Below are 20694 nucleotides of genomic sequence, written 5' to 3'. Positions count from 1 at the left end.
GTTCTACGGTAGGACTAATCTAGGTGGGAAGCCTAGGTTGTCCTGCATCAACGGGTCTTGTGGATATAGCATAGAGGAATGTATAAAAGTGATTTATGCAGTATCTTTTCTATAAATAGTAGCGGTAGTCATTTATGCAGTATATATATATATATATATTTTTTTTTTTTCCTTTATCTAAGAGAAAATATAGCAAAAGCTAAAGGGGTGCCTAAACCTAGTAAAAGTTCAAGGAGGTCTTTTTTGTAGGTTGTAACATAGGTCGAGTTTAGGTTATGAAATGAAGCTATAAAAAGCTTAAAATTCCTTTTTGATGCTTTTTCCCATGTGTATTACTTGAAAACTTGACCAATTGAGACATGTACTTGTCCTCTCTTCACTTGTTTTGAGTTTTCAACATAAAGAACCTTTAAAAAAAATGAAATTTGATATATGGGTTTTCGAGTTATATAGAGAAGTGCTACATTCATAACATTTTTACAATAAATCACAGGTAGTTAGCTGTTATTGGTTTAAATTTAAATTCAGCACTGAGATTACTTTTTTAACTCAATAATAACAATTAGTGACAACTTATCACTTAGGATTTGTTGTAAAAATATTGTGGATATATCATTTCTCTTAAAGTAAATGTGGTTTGAAACATGAAAATTGATTTGTGGGCTTTTGACTTCTCTAAAATGTAAGTCGAGTGTTGAAACTCACTCAAATGTAGGTTGAAGCTTTTTTAAGATTTGCGTGTGGATTTGAGATAAAATCATATTTTTCATATAAAACCCACACTGAGCAGCCGTTTTAAAACCCCACATGAGACTGATAACTGTAAGTGAAGAAATTAGAAATGTTGGCTCGCACTCTGCTCTTCCTCCACACTAGTAAAGGCAAAGGTATACATTCTCATTCTCTCACATACTCTCTTTCTCTCTCTCTCTCTCTCTCTCTCTCTCTCTCATTCTTCGTTTCTTTTGATCTGATCCTGCTCTCTCTCTCATTCTTCGTTTCTTTTGATCTGATCCTGCTTCCATTTCTTGATTGAAGCTCTCTTCTCCACGCATATTGTGCCAGACAAGCCCATCCTCGTAAGCCCACTCTCTCTCTCTCTCTCTCTCTCTCTCTTTAATAATAAAATGGGTTTCTTCTTAGAAAAGAAATGTGGTTTTGGGATAGGTTCGGGACTTCATACATTCCGCCCTTTACCACCCCACACATGGCTACTTCTCTCAAAGACCCGCCTCTGTTGGTGTGCTTCACAAAACCATTAGCTTCAATAACCTCCAAGGTACTTTTCTTTATTTTATCTGGGTTTTGCGGATTTCAAGAACAAAAAACCTTAATTGTTTGTTTATATTATATGTATAAACTCTTGCTAGAATGGGGTTAGCAACTCCAATTTCTCTTTTTGGGGGAAGTGGTGGTCAAGGTACAAGTACTGAGAATACTATTCTGCTGAGAGAAACTTAAATGTAACATTCGTTTCTCTTATCCATGAAAAGAGGTAGGAGCTTCAGAGATTTTAGGCCCATTGGTTTGGTTGGGAGTGTGCACAAATATTATTAGTCAATAATCTTATGGATCTCATTTATTTAGTAAAAATTACAAGGGGTGCAGAGGACCAGATTTGTTGGAGACCAACAAAGAGCGGGATATTTGAGGTGAAGTTGTTTTATTCGGTAACTTATACTGGGGATGTACATTTCCCTCGAAGAGCATTTGGAAGGCTAAACTCCTGCTTATGCTACAGTTCATGTTCATGGACTGCTGCCTTGGCCCTTGGGTCAAATTCTTACTTTGGATAATTTACGCTGACGGAAGGTAATAGCGGTTAAATGGTCTTATATGTGTAATTCCTCCCAGACTTCTAGATTTGTTGGTGTGTTGGAAAGGGAGTTTTTTTGTAAATATGGAAAGGGTGCAATTGGAGTGCTGCACCTTTGGGCCTTATGTGAACTCCTTGGACGGAGCTTAATTAAATTATAGCGTGTTTGAAGGTTTGGAAATGACGACAATGCTGGAATCCCATTTTGGAGAAGGTGGAACGGAAATTGTCAGGCTGGAAGAGACTTTATCTATCTAAGGGAGGTAGGCTTACTTTACTAAAGTTTGTTCTCTCTAGTCTTCCCACTTACTTTTTGCCCTTATTCACCATTCCCAAGTTTGTGGCTGATAGATTGGAAAAGATTCAGAGGAGTTTCTTATAGGGAGCTTCAGGGGAAGAGTTTAAATATTCCTTGATGGCTTGGGACAAGGTTTGTTCACCCATTAAAACTGGGGGTTTGAGGTTGAGGATTAGGAGGTTTGTGCATTTTAATTAAGCTTTCCTTGGTAAGTGGTTACTGCGGTTTGGGCATGATGTCTTCCTTTAGGAGGTACTCATAGGAGCTATTTCTGGCTGAGTATAGGTTTGAACAGATTATCATTGCATGTGGCCTTTGTTATTGGAGAGGGGAATCATATTCAGTTTCAGCATGATTGTTGGCCTAGGGAACTCCCTCTGAAATCATTATTTCCTAATTTTTTTGAGTGTACAATGGACAAGGATGTTTTCATTTATGATGTGTTGGACTCTCAATAGATTGGGGAAGCAAGGAGTTGGAACCTGAGATTTCACAGGAACTTTCATGATTGGGTGTTGGATGATATTCTATCCTTCTTCAATCTTATGTATTTTTTGGTTCTTGGGGGTGAGGGGTGGATAAGATGAAATGGAGTCCTTAAGGGGAATGGGATTTTTGATATCCAATCCTTTTACAAGGAGATCCGGGGTGCCACTTCAGCTCCTTTCCCTTGGAAAGGTATTTGGTCTGTTAAGGTTCCCAAGAGGGTGTTGTTCTTTTTGTGGACAGTAGCACTGGGAAAGATCCTATAATCTCACTAAGTGGGTCTGCCATTGGTTAATTGGTGTTGTATGTGCTGAAGCAACAGGGAATCAGTGGATCACCTTTTAATCCATTGTGACATCACTTTTGCTTTGTGGGGAGTTCCGTTTCAAATGCTTGGGATTTGGTGGGTTCTGCCAGGGAATGTTGTTTCTTTCTTATTTAGCTGGAGAAATTGGTTTGGTAAGTATGGTTTAGATATTTGGAACATGGTGCCGGCTTGTTTGATGTGACTTGTTTGGAAGGAGCAGAATTGACATACTTATGAAGACATGGAGAGCTCATTGGATAAATTGAAAGCTTGGTTTGCCTGTACTCTTTTTGATTGGTCCCAGGTTTGGGGTTTTACAAAGTGTTCTTCTATTTTAGAGTTTCAAGTTTTCCTTATATTTTCCTTTTGAGACTTTTGTACTTCTTTGTGTTCATCAATAAAACTTTATTACTTATTAAAAAAAGAAAAATATTTTGATGCGGCAAAAGAAGTATGATCTTGGCCTTAAACTTTAATTGGATGGCATTGGGTTACTAAAGGCTATTATACATAACCTCTTTTGAGTCATTGTAGACACCATTATCTTTTCTATTTCATGAAATTTCTGATATTGTAGAATTCATTTTCTTATCTATTTCAAGAAATTTTAGATTAAAATATTTCTTGAACTCTTTGAGCTTAGAAATTGATATTTGATTGTTTGAGCTTCAATCCTATTATCTTTTTCTTTGCTTTAATCTTGTTTGTTGCTGGAGTTTCTTCTTAAAACCTTCTTTTAGACTAGACCTCAGTTCTCCTCTCCACTTCAGGTAGGAAAGCTTATATGAAGTACTTGGATAATATATACAAGCAGAATGACATAGCATGGTTTACTCCAGTGGAACTTTTTAAGGTTATCTCTCTCTCTCTCTCTCTCTCTCTCTCTCTCTCTCTCTCTCTCTCTGTGTGTGCATGTGTGACAGCATAGAGAAATCCAAACCCATATGAAAATTGGGTGTCAAATCTCTTCTCATTTTCATTTCTCTGTTATCAATGAGGATTAAGGAGATAAATATTTTCTTGTCTAACATGATTTCCTGAATAATTGCCAAACAAATTTATCCCATTCTATTTTCTTCAACTAGTTAGTTTTTATCTTTTCAGCAATTTCTATTGTACAGAGGTACAAAAGACAAAAAAGCACCTACATGCTGGGTCAGAGAACTCCATTTTAAAATTTTTTTTTTTTTTTTATGCTTGCTTATTTTTCAGTTTTTTCCCCCTGATGGGATCACTAAATAAAAAGTTATTACAGCTCCTTATAGAATACCTTACGAGTGATTAATTCCTTGGGAGCAATGAGGGGAGTCTGGGACACAAACATTTTAAACTAAAAAATAGATGTCAGTAGGGAAAAATGAGTGGTGTTCCTTCATATGCCAATCTAATTAAGCATGGTTTAAGAAGTGAAATAACATTTTCTGCATGTAAAGGATAATATTAAGAGAGCCTCCAGGAATATAAAATAAGATATATATATATATATATATTTTTTTTTTGATAAGTAAGGAAAATTTTATTCAAAGATATAATAATGAGTCACCCAAGTATACAGGAAGTATACAACGGGGGAGCAAAATAATCAAATACATAAATTACAAGCATCTATCAAATCATAGACCAAAAAAATAGAATGACTTCCTTTGATAGACATCCAATCCGATAGAGTTTTAAAGATGAAAAGTTTTAAATCAGTTATAGTCCTTTCAGTTGCTTCAAAACACCAGTTGTTTCTCTCCTGTCAAATGCACCACATCAAACAATGAGGGACAACCATCCAAATAATACCATTACGATGAGGAATATAAAATAAGATATATTGAATGGGAAAAAATCCAGTCTTAAAAACAACACTATTATTTCTAACTATTTGCTTTATATAAACTCTACAATGTTACCCACGATTATCTCAAAGGAAGTAACTGACTTTAAAGTCTAAACACCATAAAAATCCACATTCTTTGTTATGTTGGTTGGAGTTACCTAACATGGTTCTGTAATGAATCACAGTATTTAAATGGTGATGTCTGGCTGAGTTTCAGGGAATTCTGTATTTATATGGTTGGGTTTGGTGCAATCATGGGAGTAAAACCTGGAACATGATTATGTGATTGGCATTTACATATTTGCTATGCTTTAAAGTGGTCACTAATGAATGAAATCTTTCATTGTGCTTTATATCTATTAAACCAAAATAAGGAACTATTTTTGTTTTATAGACGTTTTAGGCATATGTATTTGCTTTTTATTAAGTTATGTTATGAACTCTTTGTTTCTTGTAGCCTTGGTATGCACATGGAATTGCTGAATCCATAATGCGGACTGCTAATCTTTCAGTTCCACTAAAAGTAAGCTCCCTTTTGTTCATAATCTTCCACTGCACAAATCAACTCAGACTTCGGACATATTGTTACATTATATTCTTATTACTTTTTATTTTGATTTGAAATTTAGTATCTATTTCAAAATTCATATTTTGAGATCATTCTACAATATTTGGAAAGAAAGCTTTATTTCTAGATTATGTATCTGTTCTATAGGATGCAACTGTTTATGCCCCACCAAAATCTTAAGAACTGCATGGGTGTTTAATGATGCTTTTAACGGTTACTTTCTTTGATAGCCATTTTGTGTACATATCAGCTTGTTTCTATAGGCCAGAAATTATCACCTAACTGCAGCACTTGCTCATTATTATTTTGGCGCATATGCTTCCCACTATGATTGCTTGATGAGACGGGTGTGAGGGGCATGCTAAGTGAAGCAAGGTCTTCACTGCTGCCCAGCCAGCATGACTAGCAATAGAGGATTGTAGGTAAGCTAATAGTTTTGCTGCTGGAGGGGCTTTGCCATAGATGCATAGGTCTATAGTCTTATATTCAGAAACAAAGAGTTCAGTTTTAGTCATAACCTATACTTTGGTCACAATATCAGGTATTTTCCTTTTAAAATGAAAAGGTAGATGCCATCTCTTCCATATTCTTAGCTTCAGTTTTGGATATGTTATGTCTCTCCACATATTACTGTCCTGCATGTTAGCATATTTGTGGACCACTTAGTTATTTGTTACCAACAATTTTTTTTTGGGAAAATTACACTCTACTCCCCTAAACTATATTCCTTCTACACTTACCCTCCTAAACTATGGGAATGCACAGTTATTTCCCTAAACAATTACCCATGGAATGGGGTGCAAAGTGTTACACGGGTAATAGTTTAGGGTTAAGTGTGCATTCTCATAGTTTAGGGGTAGTGAAAAATGGGATATAGGGTCTGTTTGGATAGAACTTATTGCTGAAAACTGAAAATACTGTAGCAAAATAATTTTTTAATTTGTGAATAGTAGTGCGGGACCCATTTTTAATATTTTTTTCTGAATAAAGTACTTGTGGGTCCCATGAACAGTGTGTGAACAGTACCGAAACAGTGATAAACAGTGTTATTTGTCTCCAAAAAGCAGAAAATGCGTGAATCAAAAAAAAGAAAAAAAAAAGAAAAAAAGAGAAGAGCTGAAACATGATCTCTCTAAACGCAGACGCAGATAATTTGTATCCAAACCGCACCATAGTTTAGGGGGTTAAAGTGTACTTTTCCCCCTTTTTTTTCGATAAGTTAGAATAATTTTTTATTTTAATAACTACTATATGTACAAAAAATACAAAAAAGACTTAAAAATTACAAAGATTTTGTACAAGACAAAGACTCTAAACCTCATAATGGAATCACAATTCATAAAATCCCAAGCATGAGACCAATCAAACAGTAGAACCGACAAAATTGGCCAATAATTGGTTACCCATACTCTCCACACCCTCAAACGTATGCCGGTTACGTTCCTTCCATATGGACCACATCAAGCATAGCTAGACCAAATTCCAGATGTCTGAAGAGGGGTTACCCAACCAATTCCTACAGTCAATCATATGGAAAAAATGCTCTCTGGAAAGGCCTATTGAACCCCAAAGGATTGAGAAACATAATAATAATTGTGAAGAACTTTAGTTATTAGTCAATAACATAAACAATATGCTTCTGTTTAAACTTCTTTCTGTTTCTGTGACTGTCTTTCCAGATTTTGGATTTATTGGTAGAGAGAGAATGAAGACACCATTGGTGAGGTGTCCATATTCTAGCTGTCACGATCAGATTATTCTAATCTATTTTTTGTAAAAGTTTATATATATGTGGAATGGATTGGGGTGGCAGCACATAGAGAAAATAGCTCCTCCCTTTCATAATTTCTTCTTGTTTGCATCACTTTATTTTCATTAACATTTTAAAAATTTTTAGTCACATTCTTTTTTCGTGTTGGAAATCATCATCCATTAAATGGTTCCTCCCATTTTCTTTGTTTTTGCATTTATCTTCTTGTTTGATACATTAAGTCTAAAAGTTGATTCCATTCTTTTATAATGTACACTCAGATATATGAAATTGGTGGTGGATCAGGAACCTGCGCAAAGGGCATACTGGACTACATAATGTTGAATGCGCCAACCAGAGTTTACAACAATATGACTTACATGTATGTGCTTTACCATAGTTCTTTTTACCATCAATAAATTAGCTCTTTAGATGCAAACGATAAGTTTATACATGCCATCATCATGATACATGTCCTCTGCGTGTTTTCTCCAGACAATGTTTTAGTCTTCATAAAATTTCAGAAATTTAGAAAGGAAGCTTTTGGTTTTGAATGTGATTGATTTCCTATTGATCCTTTATTTTATTTCAAAATCTAAAAGATGCATATTTAAATTCTAAGTTGTTTTGTATTAGTGATACCAGTTGTGTAGCAAGATTAAATTCTCAGGCAATAATCCTGTGTGGATAGGAGTTGATTCTGGGGGAATTTTGCTGTTGTCTACAAGTCTTGCTTCTTCTTTTTACTCTCCCTAAGTCTGATTTGAACCTAGGCAGGCCTACCCAAGCTGCAGCCCACCCATTAGGGCTTTCTAAGTCAACCAGAATTAGGGATTAGTTTTAGTAGTGTATACAAGCACAGTAATGTACTCCTATGGAGACAATTTACAGCTTCCTTGATTAATAAGAATTTCTCATGGAATTTTTCCAGCAGTCTTGTGTTGATTCTGCCAACCCTAGGTGCTGTGACTCCTGGGTTTTCTATTTCTCTTGGTGCTGATTCCAAGTAACCCTAGGAACTAACTCCTTGGTGATTTATATTGTTTATGCTCTTTAATTTTCATGCTGCATCAAGTTTTGATTGTCCAGTGTCATCAATCCCATACACCTAAACCCAAATTGAGCTCTTTTATCACATTCAAAATTTATGAATATTTAAATTTGAGATTATTCAGTTACAATTTTGATAAGCTCTAATATTTTGTAATAATGAGCATGCATGTGGGAGCTAGTTCAATTTGGATTCACCTAATCAAGCCAGTGATATATTTGCGTCCGTAATCTCTTAATGTTACCTATGTTTGTATTTCTAGCTACACCTTCCCCTCTCCACTTTGCTCTCTCCTTTCCCCCTCCATTCTATACATTTATCCTTGTACTCTTGTTTTATCATTTAGAATTAGTAGTGACTTCAATCACATGTATAACTGCAGATCGGTGGAAATCAGTCCTTCACTGGCTGAGATACAAAGACAAACTGTTGGAGAAGTTCGTACTCACTTGTCAAAGTTTAGAGTAGAATGCCGTGATGCTGCTGACCGGAGTGGATGGGGTAAGTTGTCTTTGCATATTGTACCTTACTTTCAATGCTTCTGATAGGACTGAGTTTGGGCTGTTTGTTTACTTAAAGTTCAAAGAAGTAATAAACATATTATATCATTATCAAAATAATTGGGGGGTGTTTGGGAGAGTAGTTTGAGTGTTTTTGATATATGTGTGGGTGAAAAAGTGTGTGGAAATGCGTGTAATATTGTTTAAAATGGGTGAAAATGTTTTAAAACTAAGGTGCTAAACAGGCCCTGGAATATTTACCCTGACCTTTCTATTTCTCACATTATCATGTGTGTTAGATTTCTTATGTCTTAAGCTTGGTCATCCCACTTCAAAGACTGCTTTTTTTTTTTTTTTTTAACTTATAATACTCGAAATTTCCTAGAGCCTTGTGGCTCCATGGCACCACCTAGTTCTCCCATGGAAGAGAAGCTGGGTTCAAATCCCCCTTCCCCACCCATTTTGTAAGCCAAAACAAAAAAATTCCAATTTTTTTGTTTTTTTGTTTTATAAACGTAGATTACTTTCTGTCAGTAGTCTTTCTCATGGTAGATGTGAGTACTTATTAAATTTTCTTTGTCAAAAGAACAAGTACAATATATCAGTTCAAGATGCATATGCATCCACAAGGTTCCAAAAGCATACAGGCACACCTCTTAGAAGCACAGACATGAAATCACAAATTAAAATCCCACTACTGCTTAAACAGGCAAAAAACTATTCAATTAAACAAAATCCCCCTTGCTGGGCAGTCTCCTGCAATTGCACAGTTACCAGTTCTATATGCTTCATGTGTATATATTTCTTCAAAATGCGCAGTTCTTTCTGTATCTATCATGAAATTAGATATTAAAGCTTGTTTCCCTTTATTAACAGGGGATGTGGACCAACAACCATGCTGGGTAATAATGCTTGAGGTATGATCTATCTTTGATTTGCATCAGTTTCTTCGAGGTGACAAAGTGTTGCTATTAGAGTCATTTTTGAAGTATCCAAAGTTGATAAACATACTTCATTTATTCCTGGCAAATAGTTTTGTTTTGTCATTTATTCATGCTTCATGCTTCAACTATCTTGATACATGTGAAGTAGGTGATCATTTAAAAAAAAAAAAAAATTTGAAGCAATATCAAGGGGGACATTTTGACACCCAAATCTTCTTGACCACTTCATGTTGTGATTGTAGCTATAGAGTAAATTCCCAAAGAATTCTAAGTTAATAAACACAATTAACTGGCTACAACCAAACATTTTGGTTACATGAATATTTTCATGTCTCGACTATAACAATCTCCAACCTTTACTCTAATATAGTCATGCCAATTGACCTTCTTCTCTGGTAAATGTGCCACTCTGCCATAATACATTAGAGCCATCTTGCTCAAGTGCCCCAGCAAGAACAGCACCATGCACTCTACCTTGAATCCTTGTTGAAAGAACCAACTCTAGTTGCAGCTATGGAAACCAAGCTCTGGCCACTTGTTTCCATTTCCTAGATCCAAACTTGCACTTGTTTATTTTGAATCAGTTTAGTGCAGGTACCATATGTCCATATACACTGACATTCCATCTGTTTGCTTATGCAAGCTAAAATTAGAACCACTGGCCTTAAACAAGTGTATCAGCTACACCCAAGCCAACCAACATGGTCTTGACTCCCCCTGATTTGCACAATATGACTGATGCCTATCTGTATCCAGCCGAATTGAGCTTCTCCAGTAAACTCTAAAGAGGGAAATCGATCGTTCCCCCACAGCAAAATGCTGGTTTGGGTTGAAGCAATGTGAAGCACGCAATCATTTTTAGAGAGTTGAAGCAATATCATGAAGGACATCTAAACCATACACCTAATTCTTTTGACATTATGTTATCTTGCCCCATTTGATGAAATTGTTTATCATTAGGATCTCTCTCTCTCTCTCTCTCTCTCTGGTGTGTGTGCATGTGTGGATTTGTAGAGGCAATGCCCCTGATGTGGCATGAAGGCTGTGGCTTTTCATGCTTTTGCATTTAATACAGGTAGACATTGTTGATCAGATTTGTTCCATGAGCAAACTTATTCATTTAGTCCTTACAGGTTCTTGATAATCTTCCACATGATCTCATCTATTCAGAAAATCAAGTTTCTCCATGGATGGAAGTATGGGTTGGGAAGAAACATGATAGGTAGGCATAAAGTGTGCAGGTGCCAAGAAAATCTCTAAAATGCTTTGTTTCAACTTCTGTATTACTGTGTTTCGTGTGTTGCCATGGTACTGAATTGCGTTGTCTTGCAACTCAAACTCAGAATACAAAGAGATCCAGTAGAATTTCTTGCTTGAGAATTCATGTTCAAATGGTTTTTAACTACTTAATGTTTTACGTGAATGTGTAGGCATGTACATAGTACTGTTACTGTCTTGAACATATAGCAAAGATACAGACCTGTAGCCCTACATACATATAACTAGGACAGCATAAATTACCACAGATAAAAGGAAGGTCATTTAACTGAACATCATTTTTTATGTACAATACCAGGATACAGTGTTTGCCAATTTTTTTTAATAGATAACTATAACTTCATTAAAGTGCACAAAAGGGGTGCAACCCTAGTACATATTTGAAATCTAACAAATTTGAAGAAGTGGGCGGATTAGCATCCATCTGCCATGCGTGTAAGACTGCACGGCAGAAGCCTAGCTTTACCATTGAGAGTTCATGGTCAAAAGTGCTATAGCTCTTTTCTTTCCAAATGCTCATCATCAAACACATTAGAATAGCCCTCCATAGTCCAACCTTGATTTCTTTTCCAAAACAACCTGATCAACAAGACAATAGCTCAAGCACCTTCCTTGGCATCACCCAGCTCACCCTGAATAAATGCCAAACAAGCAACCATAAATCTCTAGCTACTTCACAATAAAGGAAGAGATGATCCACAGACTCCTCATTGGATCTACACAAAGAACACCAATCAGTAATTATTATACCCTGTTTTCTCATGTTATCCACTGTTAATTCTACCCTTGGTTGCTGTCCAAGCAAAGAAAACTACAAGGTACAGAGCTCTGACTTGCCATATTGCTTTCCAAGGGAAATTTGCATAGCCCCCTTTACTTAAAATTTTATAGTAAGTGTTTACTCTAAATCCTTGTTTCTTAGAAAGGGACCATATCAGCCTATGCTTTTCTCTCATTTTGATCGTTACATCATACAAATCATTCAAGAAGGAATCTGTGCACTCTATATTCACAATCTTGTATTGCACGAAGAAAAGATGGATTCCATTGATTGTTGCCTGCGGAGACATCCATATAACCTGCCACTATTGCATCTCTGTTTGTAGCTATTAGAAATAGCTCTGGGTACCTATGCTTAAAGATGTCTTCACTACACTAAAGATTTTTCCAGAACTGACCCTGGTTCCATTGTCCACTCAAAATGAATGTAATTTAAAAAATTAGTCCAATTCCATAAGCTCATGCTATAAGGACCCCTCCCTATTCAAGTATCATCCACCCCATTAATTACATGCATATTTTCTTTAACTCTTCTTTACAGGGAATCTGGCTCCACTATATACCACCACAGCCATAATGGTTACCTCCTAATCCCCAAACCACCAAATTGGATAGGGATACAAACAGAACTACAGTTGACTAAATAAAATTTAAACTCATCCGCCATTCCACCCTATAGAAAATCTCTTTGAATGTTTTCTACTCTATAAGCCACTTTAACGGCTAAAGGAAATAGAGACATATAATAAGTGGGAGACTAGAAAGCATACTCTTGATAAGGGTAAGCCTTGCTCCCTTTGTTTGGTATATCTTCTTCCATCTTGCCAAGCATTTTCCATCCTTTTTAGTTTTTCCAACCTCTTTAGAATTCCATCTGAAATTGATTTTAGTTTGAAACCCGCACTGAGAGGTAAACCCAAATACTTAAGTGGAAGATGAGCCACCTTACAACCAAGAATACAAGCCAACTAATCAATTAACATCACCCACCGGGACTACCTTTGACTTCTCCAAGTTTATTTTCAACTTAGACATAGCTTCAAAATACAATCAGGCACAATGCAAAAACCGAAATCTAGTTAGCCTCTGTATCACAAAGGATGAGTCTATCATCTACTGTAAAAGATGAGAGATCTTTGTTCGAGCATTATTTTCCATGTTTATAGAGAAGCCTGATAATAATAATTAAAAATAAAAAATAAAACCCATCCACTGCCTTGGAAATTAGCCTACTTAGAACCCCCATGACAAAAACAAAAAGAGAGGGAATCGGGGATTGCCTTGTTGTAGGCCCCTTGTGCTTGGACAGAAGCCACTGGGAGTGCATTCACCAACACTGAGAACCGGATTGTGGATACGAAAAGAGCAATCAAATTCTTCCTCCAAAGCCACAACTATTCAACAAATACAAGAGAAACATCTAGTTTAGATGGTCATATGCCTTTTTCAAGTTAAACTTACATGACCCTCTTGGGATGCCCTTCTTCAATCTCCTATCTAAGCATTTTTTTGCAGTGAGGACAAAATCTAAGATTTTCCTTCCATGAATGAAAGCATATGAGTGTTGGATGACAACTCACTCCACATTTTTGAATCTGCTGGAGAGGACTTCTGCTAGAGCTTTGTAGCCACAAACTACTAGGCCAATAGTTTTGATATCCTTTTCATCTCTCACCCCCTACCTTCTTTTGAATGAGTGCGATAAATGTAGCATTCAGGCTTTTCTCAAACTTACCACTCTTTATGAGTGTTCAATAACAAATTAACAACTCATTCATCACATTCTTGAATTTGTTGGAGAGAACTTCTGCTAGGATTTTTTTTTTGATAAGTAATAAAGATTCATTGATATCAAAAAGAGAGAGACATCCAAGTACACAAGGAGTATACAGGGGTGAACAAATAAAAAACGAACATTACAAAAATCAAGTAAATCCAAAATAGAAGAAAAATGTTGGTTTCTCCACACAGAGAACTAGTCAAGTAAGGTTCTGAAAAATAGAAGCTTGACATTAGGCATGGAACGCTCATTATCTTCAAAACACCTACTATTTCTCTCCTTCCAAATACACCACATCAAACAATGAAGAACAACCATCCAAATATCTCCATTACAATGGCGACCAAAAAAACTTTGCCAGGAAGCAAATAGCCCAACAACAGACATTGGCAGAACCCAAGAAACTCTAAATAAACGAAAAACCATATTCCACAACTCCAAAGCAACCGGGCAATGAAGGAATAGATGGTCAACAGTTTCACTATTACACTTGCACATATAACACCAATCCAAAATGCAAACCTTTCGTTTCCTTAAATTGTCAATTGTTAGACAATTCCCCAAGGTTGCGGTCCATACAAAGAAAGCCACTCTAGAGGGAATCTTTTGCTTCCAAATGCTTTTCCAAGGGAAAAATTGCTCACTACGGCCAACTAGAAGATAGTAGTATGCACTAACCGTGAACCCCTTACTCTTACAAGGCAGCCAACATCTCTTATCCTCCCCAATCCCCCTTACAAGAGTGCTATAAATGGTATTGATGAAGCTCCTGAAAGCTTCCAATTCACGATTATGCACCTCTCTACAAAATTAAATCTCCCAATGGAGGACTCCATTGGTGTACCTCATTAGATCCGCCGTACTTGTCTGCGAGAGAAGAAGTTCCACACCAACTATCTAGCCAAAACTGCACTTTTGATCCATCTCCAATTTCATATAGAATAAACCAGGATAAAGAGTGCCACCCCCTTCTAATATTTTTCCACAAACTGACTCCATATGAACGAGAGAAAGAGCTAGAACACCAACCACCCCAATCACAACCATACTTCACCTCTATCACTTGACGCCATAGAGCATCCATTTCTTGCCCAAATCTCCATAACCACTTCCCTACTTAAGCTACATTGAAAGTTCTCAATTTCCTAATCCTCAACCCACCTGAAGAAAGCGGAGTAAACACTGTAGACCAATGAACCAGATGAAATTTGGGCTCATCTCCTAGGCCACCCCACAGAAAGTCCCGCTGAAGTCTAGCAATTTGGTTGGCCACTGAAGTAGGAATAGGGAATAAAGAAAGAAAATAAGTAGGAAGATTTGAGAGAGTGCTTTTAATTAAAGTGACTCTACCTCCCTTGGATTAATATAATTTTTTCTAACCTGCTAATTTCCTTTCCATCTTCTCTAGAATTGGATTCCATATTAACTTGTCCTTAAATTTTGCCCCCAAAGGAAGGCCCAAATATTTCATTGGGAGAGACCCTTGCTTGCAGCCTAAGACAGCCACCAAAAGATCCATGTTATGAACTGCCCCACAGCCACCAATTCAAACGTACCCAAATTTACCTTCAGACTAGACACAGCCTCAAACCAAATGAGCACCATACAGAGAATCAGCATTTGATTAATATTAGCATCACAAAAAATTAGAGTATCATCAGTGAAAAAGAGATGGGAAACCATCAAAGATCTTCCAACAAAAACGCCTACACTAAAACCTGACAAATGACCTTCATGGACAGCCTTATCCAACATTCTACCGATGGCTTCCATAACCAACACAAATAACAAGGGGGACAAAGGATCACCTTGCCGCAACCCCCTTGAACTTCCAAAAAACCCATGCGGAGTACCATTAAGAAGGATAGAAAAACGAACCGTTGATAAACAAAAAGAAATCCATCGCCTCCACTTATCAGAAAATCCACAACGCTCAAGCGAGTAAGAAATCTCCTATTCACATGATCAAAGGCTTTCTCTATGTCCAATTTACATAACAACCCTGACTGACTAGACTTCAATCTACTATCAAGACATTCATTAGCAATAAGAACGGAATCAAGAATCTATTTAGAACAAAGGCATTCTGAGGAGCTGAGATGATCTCTCCTAAAACCATGCGAAGACGAATAGTCAAAACTTTAGCAACTATTTTATAACCCCCCCCCCCCCCCCCCCCCCAACAAGGTTGATAGGTCGAAAGTCCTTTACTTCCACTGCTGCAGCTTTTTTAGGAATGAGAGCAATGAAAGTTGCATTCAATCTTTTTTCAAACTGACCTATAACATGGAATTTGCAGGCTTGAACAGTTGGTGGAATTTGCCATGGTGTTTGGGAGGAGATTTTAATGTTATCCGCTTTCCATTGGAGAGGTTAGGGGCGGGAAGATTTACTCGCTGCATGTATGATTTTTCAAATTTTATATGTCATGGGCTAATGGATAATCCTTTGGAGGGAGGTCTTTACATATGGTCTAACTCCACTTCAGCCTCTAGAATATATTGGTTTTTCTTCTCTCTGGTATTGGCAGAATACTTCACTCATTTCTCCCAAAAAAGGCTTCCTAGAGTGTTATCCGATCACTTCCCAATTCTTTTGGAGAGTGGGAGTCATTGAAGAAGGCGAATTTCTTTTCATTTTGAGAATATGTGGTTGAAGGCGGAGGGGTTTTTAGATAAGGTGAAGTCCTGGTGGGAGAATTACCATTTTCAAGGGACTCCTAGTTACATTCTTGCCAAGAAGTAGACTGCTCTAAAAACGGACCTAAAGAAGTGGAACGAAACAGATTTTGGCAATATCACAGTCAAGAAACAGCAATTATGGAGTAAGTTGAATGCTTTAGATGTCAAAGAGGACAATCAACGTCTGACAGAGGAGGAAAGATTTTGTAGCCACTGACTTCTATGCTAATAAGTTTGAAATCCTTTACATCTCTCACCCGTTCCTTCTTTGGAATGAGCGCAATGAATGTAGCATTGAGGCTCTTCTCAAACATACCTCTCTTGCAGAAAGAGAAGTTCTTGCTAAAGCTTTAGTTTTGGCTTTTTTTTTTTTTGTGTGGACAATTTGTAGAGATATCCCATCTTTTAATAAGCATTTTAGATGTGTAAATACTACTGATGATTGTGATGAATTAACTCTAATATATGAGGAAGTGGGTTAGAATTTTGAGGTTTTATAATGCCTCCTCCGCCTTCTAGTTTAATAGTTACAGCTAATAAAGTGTTTTGGAATTGAGTAATAAAATATATCTGCAGCTTTTGCCGCAGAAGTCAAGTGTGTGATCTTGGTTGTGACTTTCCATGCAATCTAGCCAACTAAGGACGCTGGAATTGTTTTGTTGAGTCAATTATCTCTTATCCATAAAAGCAGGACTAGGAGTGGTATAAACTCTCTGTTTAAGTTCATTCTGGAAGGGTATTTGAGAATTTTGTTTGCTTAACACCTGAAAGTCATGTCCAGTCTTGCATGTCTGCCTGTTTTCTTCTAGCTGTGGGACAGCTTGTATCTCCACACTGATCCTGGTTTCTTCCTTTAATAGGGAAACACACTCTGAGTTGTTTAAGCCATTACAAGACTCCTTAATAACACGTTGTGTTGAGATCATGGACTGGGAAAAAGATCATAGCAACCAAAGTGGTTCAGTGTCAATGGCAAGAAGCATTTGGTCTAAAGTTTTTCCTAAACCTCGAAGATGTTGGCTACCGACTGGTTGCCTGGTAAGAGAAATGTTTGTAGTTCTCTTTTCTTCAATATGTTCTACTTCTGACAGAAATACTATTTTCATAATTGCAGAGACTACTTGAGGTTTTGCATGGGGTGTTACCAAAGATGTCTTTAATTGCTTCAGACTTTAGTTACCTACCTGATGTGAGGATACCAGGTGAGAGAGCTCCATTGGTTTCTACCAAGGTACGATCTCTTTTTTATGGTAACTGTTATGCAAGGCTCATGCTTTGTTGTAATGTTCTTAAGGTTTAAATGTGCTTATATTATATCTGTGTGTGTGTGTGGGGGAGGGTGGGTATGGGGTGTGTACTCATTGGTTAGTGCAACTCTATAGGTGTTACATCAATGGAACAGGTGCTAATATATGTGGTTTGTCGCTAAATATGAAAGGTGTAAAGAATTTGTTTATATTTGCTGTGAATTGAAGGCTTTGCCCATCTATCTGCTCATGTTACATATGCCAATGTGTAAGCCAGCTATATCTGTCAGTCTTACATATTGCTTGGAAAAGAGAAGGAGCTGGGTTTTTCCATTTATTTCAGTACATATGACTATAATCAATCAGTATTCTGTGAGTTCAAGAATTAAGATTCCATATTCATATTGATGAAAAGACCATTTATTAAGCTTAATTACCTTAACATTGAACTAGAAAAACAGTGAAACAATAATACATTCACATTATTAAGTAATCAAGGATATCTGTTGAGCAAGAACCAAAAAGTAATGAAGGATAATCTATCAACTGCTGCGTCATTCTTCGTGCTAAAATAATATTTGGAATTAATAGCTCAATTCGTTTATGGGACATCAAAATTACAAAGTTTGGGAGTTCTCATTTTCCCCCTCGAACCTGAAAGTAGAAAATAACTGTTGGAAATTCCTGCTTTCATATTTTGTTGTCATCACAGGCTCACAGCTTGCTTCTTTAGAGTATAACAAATACATTGAATGCCACTCAATAATTTTAGTTTCGCCTTGTTTAATTTTGGATCTGCAGAAAGATGGCAGCAGCTTGGATTATGGCAGTTATTTGGATGCAAAGGTATGTTAATGCTATTATTTTTCTTTCCTTTGTTCTTATTTCTACCTCAAGTATTGTTTGTATGGAATGCCATAAATGACCACAAATATACTGCTTCTGATGAGTGCCAATTTTTTTCTTTGACTAAGTAGAATCCTGTAAGTTTGGACAAGATCTGAAAATTTACATGGATGAATCTAGTAGTGACAGTTTACAAGTAATGTCCAAGTAAATCTGGAGAGCTAGAACCATTTAAAAATTCCGGTAACATGACTTATGGTACCTATCAAAAAACAATAAGGATCTAGTTGATGATAAACTTATTTATATGTCAACAGCTTCATCGAAATAAAAACTGCTAAATTGCAATCTTTCTTGTTTTCTTTTCATGTTTTATTTTAAGGTCACTCCAACATATTTTCCTGCAGAATCATCTCTGGTCTTTATACATACCTAGGTTTCAAATATTAAGAAAATCCAATTGATTGAGGTAAATTTGTTTCTATTGCAGGGTGATGCAGACATTTTTTTCCCCACAGACTTTTGGCTTTTGGAACGTATTGACCATTACTGTTCTGGACAGTTAAAAATGCACAAAGATAACTCATCCAAGCAAGGGAAGAAGAGGCGAACAATCACAGTAAGTTTGATTCTCTTAAATTCTAATGTTACATTTCTCACAATCACACCACAAGATAAATTTTCACATGGAGAAAATTATATTTTGTTTGGCTGGCTTGTTTTAAGAAATATGTGGGAAATGATGTCTTTTTTTAAAGGAGAAGCATTTTATTTACTATACTTTTCCCTTCTTTGCCACACAAATTCTTAATATGGGGATGTGGATATGGTGCCATGATTGACATTGTTTAGGAACTCTCTCAGGAATGACAGTTGTTCTAAAGTGGTAATCCCATCCATCTTTTTTGCTATTTTTCTTCTAAATGCATAAGGAGATCATTTACTTTTTGTTTTTATTTTTAAAAATCATTGAGAAATTTCTCAGTGCTAATAGATGAAGGTCTATGATTGAATGTGTAAATTGGGTATATGCCATAATCAATTGAAAATATATCCATTATATAAGGCAAAAGATACCTGCGTAGCCAACATTTCTGGAAGGTATCCACTAATAATATCAGCTACTTCATTTTACCTTATATTATCATAGAATTTGTTAGCAAAGATACACTAGTCTAACCAACTGCAGAGTGAAACAGTTGCATTTTTTTCCTGGAAATGCCCGTACTCTTGTGATAAAATCAGCCTTGATGCTTATCTAGCTAACAATTTTTGTGACATTATCTGCCGTGTCTGCATTTCTGAATTCATATCGGTGTAAAATTTCATAGCTAATTTCTAATGTTTTGCTCAATTATTTTGGATTTGGTGTAGCTTGATACTTCTTCATTCATGGAAGAGTTTGGGTTACCAACGAAGACAAGAACGAAGGATGGATACAATCCACTTCTTGATGACTTTAAGAACACTAAATTTTATCTGAGTGTTCCAACACATAACATTAAATAGATGGTTGGTTAAATCTTCAATAAATTCTTGATATTTGGCAGTGCTTAGGCAGTCTACATTGTATCCTTTGAAGGGAGGTTTGTTTTATAAATTAAGAGCTCTGTTGGCATCCAAGAAATGATGTAGGCTGTGCACGATGGAGTTCTCTTTGTTTGAGTTCATACAAGAGGGTGTCTATAGTTGGATTGGATATGATTCACAAAATACTTTTTGGAGGACGGGTGGACTGCATTATTCATGCAGGTGGTGAAAGCTGCATAGAGGAGTTGCTTTTCATTGTTGAGAATAAACACATCAGTCAAGGGGAATTGATACATGCATTGCATGCACATGATGAGAACCAAGATATATTTTTTGTTTGAGAATCGGATGAGAACCAAGATATGCAGAGGTCGGGCACTTGGGCTTATGCATAACATAGGTTTACTCTGAAAGTTAGACATTTTAAGATTTGTTTTTGGTCTAACCTTTATCGTTCATAAAGCTTGCTCAGCAGGAGTTCCATGTCTATTTATGCAGTTTATGATATATAAGCTACAGTTTACAGGGATCTCTCTCTCGCTCTCTCTCTGGTTTTATTTTTGCATTTGTCGTTGTGTGGTGTGAAGGTATGCCTGCATGCAGGAGATATGACTTATGAGACCAGATTTAATAGCCAAGTGACATTTGTTTTAGCACTAGAAACAATTTTACGCTTATCAAAAAAAAAAAAGAAAAGAAACAATTTTACGAAAGTAACGTATCTTAATTAGGTATTGTCATATATAATATTTACATATGTGTATATATATATATATATATATATATATATATATATATATATATTTTTTTTTTTTTTTTTTTGAGAATTTTACATATGTATATTAGATTTTACATAAAATAAAATAAAATCATTTTAAATTATAATAATAGAAGTCAATATATATTGACTTCTATTTATATATTACATGCTTAAATTAGTTGATTCTTTTCAATCGTCTAAAAATATAGTTGATTTTTTTCTTCTTATAAAATTATGTTAAAATAAC

The 20694-nt window shown here is 36.1% G+C and overlaps 1 protein-coding gene across 1 annotated transcript; it reads left to right on the top strand.

Annotated features, from left to right (window-relative positions):
- The first annotated feature begins 733 nt into the window (after positions 1 to 733).
- Positions 734 to 20218, top strand: LOC142626486 (protein arginine methyltransferase NDUFAF7 homolog, mitochondrial). The gene is made up of 14 exons (XM_075800315.1): positions 734 to 887; positions 1039 to 1079; positions 1168 to 1279; positions 3678 to 3760; positions 5190 to 5255; positions 7332 to 7432; positions 8484 to 8602; positions 9478 to 9518; positions 10679 to 10767; positions 16925 to 17102; positions 17179 to 17295; positions 18113 to 18157; positions 18648 to 18776; positions 19532 to 20218. Exons 1-14 carry the CDS (start codon positions 842 to 844, stop codon positions 19664 to 19666), a joined length of 1302 nt encoding a protein of 433 aa, XP_075656430.1. The 5' UTR covers positions 734 to 841; the 3' UTR covers positions 19667 to 20218.
- The last annotated feature ends 476 nt before the right edge of the window (positions 20219 to 20694 follow it).

Source organism: Castanea sativa, chromosome 2, assembly GCF_040712315.1.
Source record: "Castanea sativa cultivar Marrone di Chiusa Pesio chromosome 2, ASM4071231v1".
Lineage (NCBI taxonomy): Eukaryota > Viridiplantae > Streptophyta > Magnoliopsida > Fagales > Fagaceae > Castanea > Castanea sativa.
This window is presented reverse-complemented; position numbering and strand designations above follow the sequence as displayed.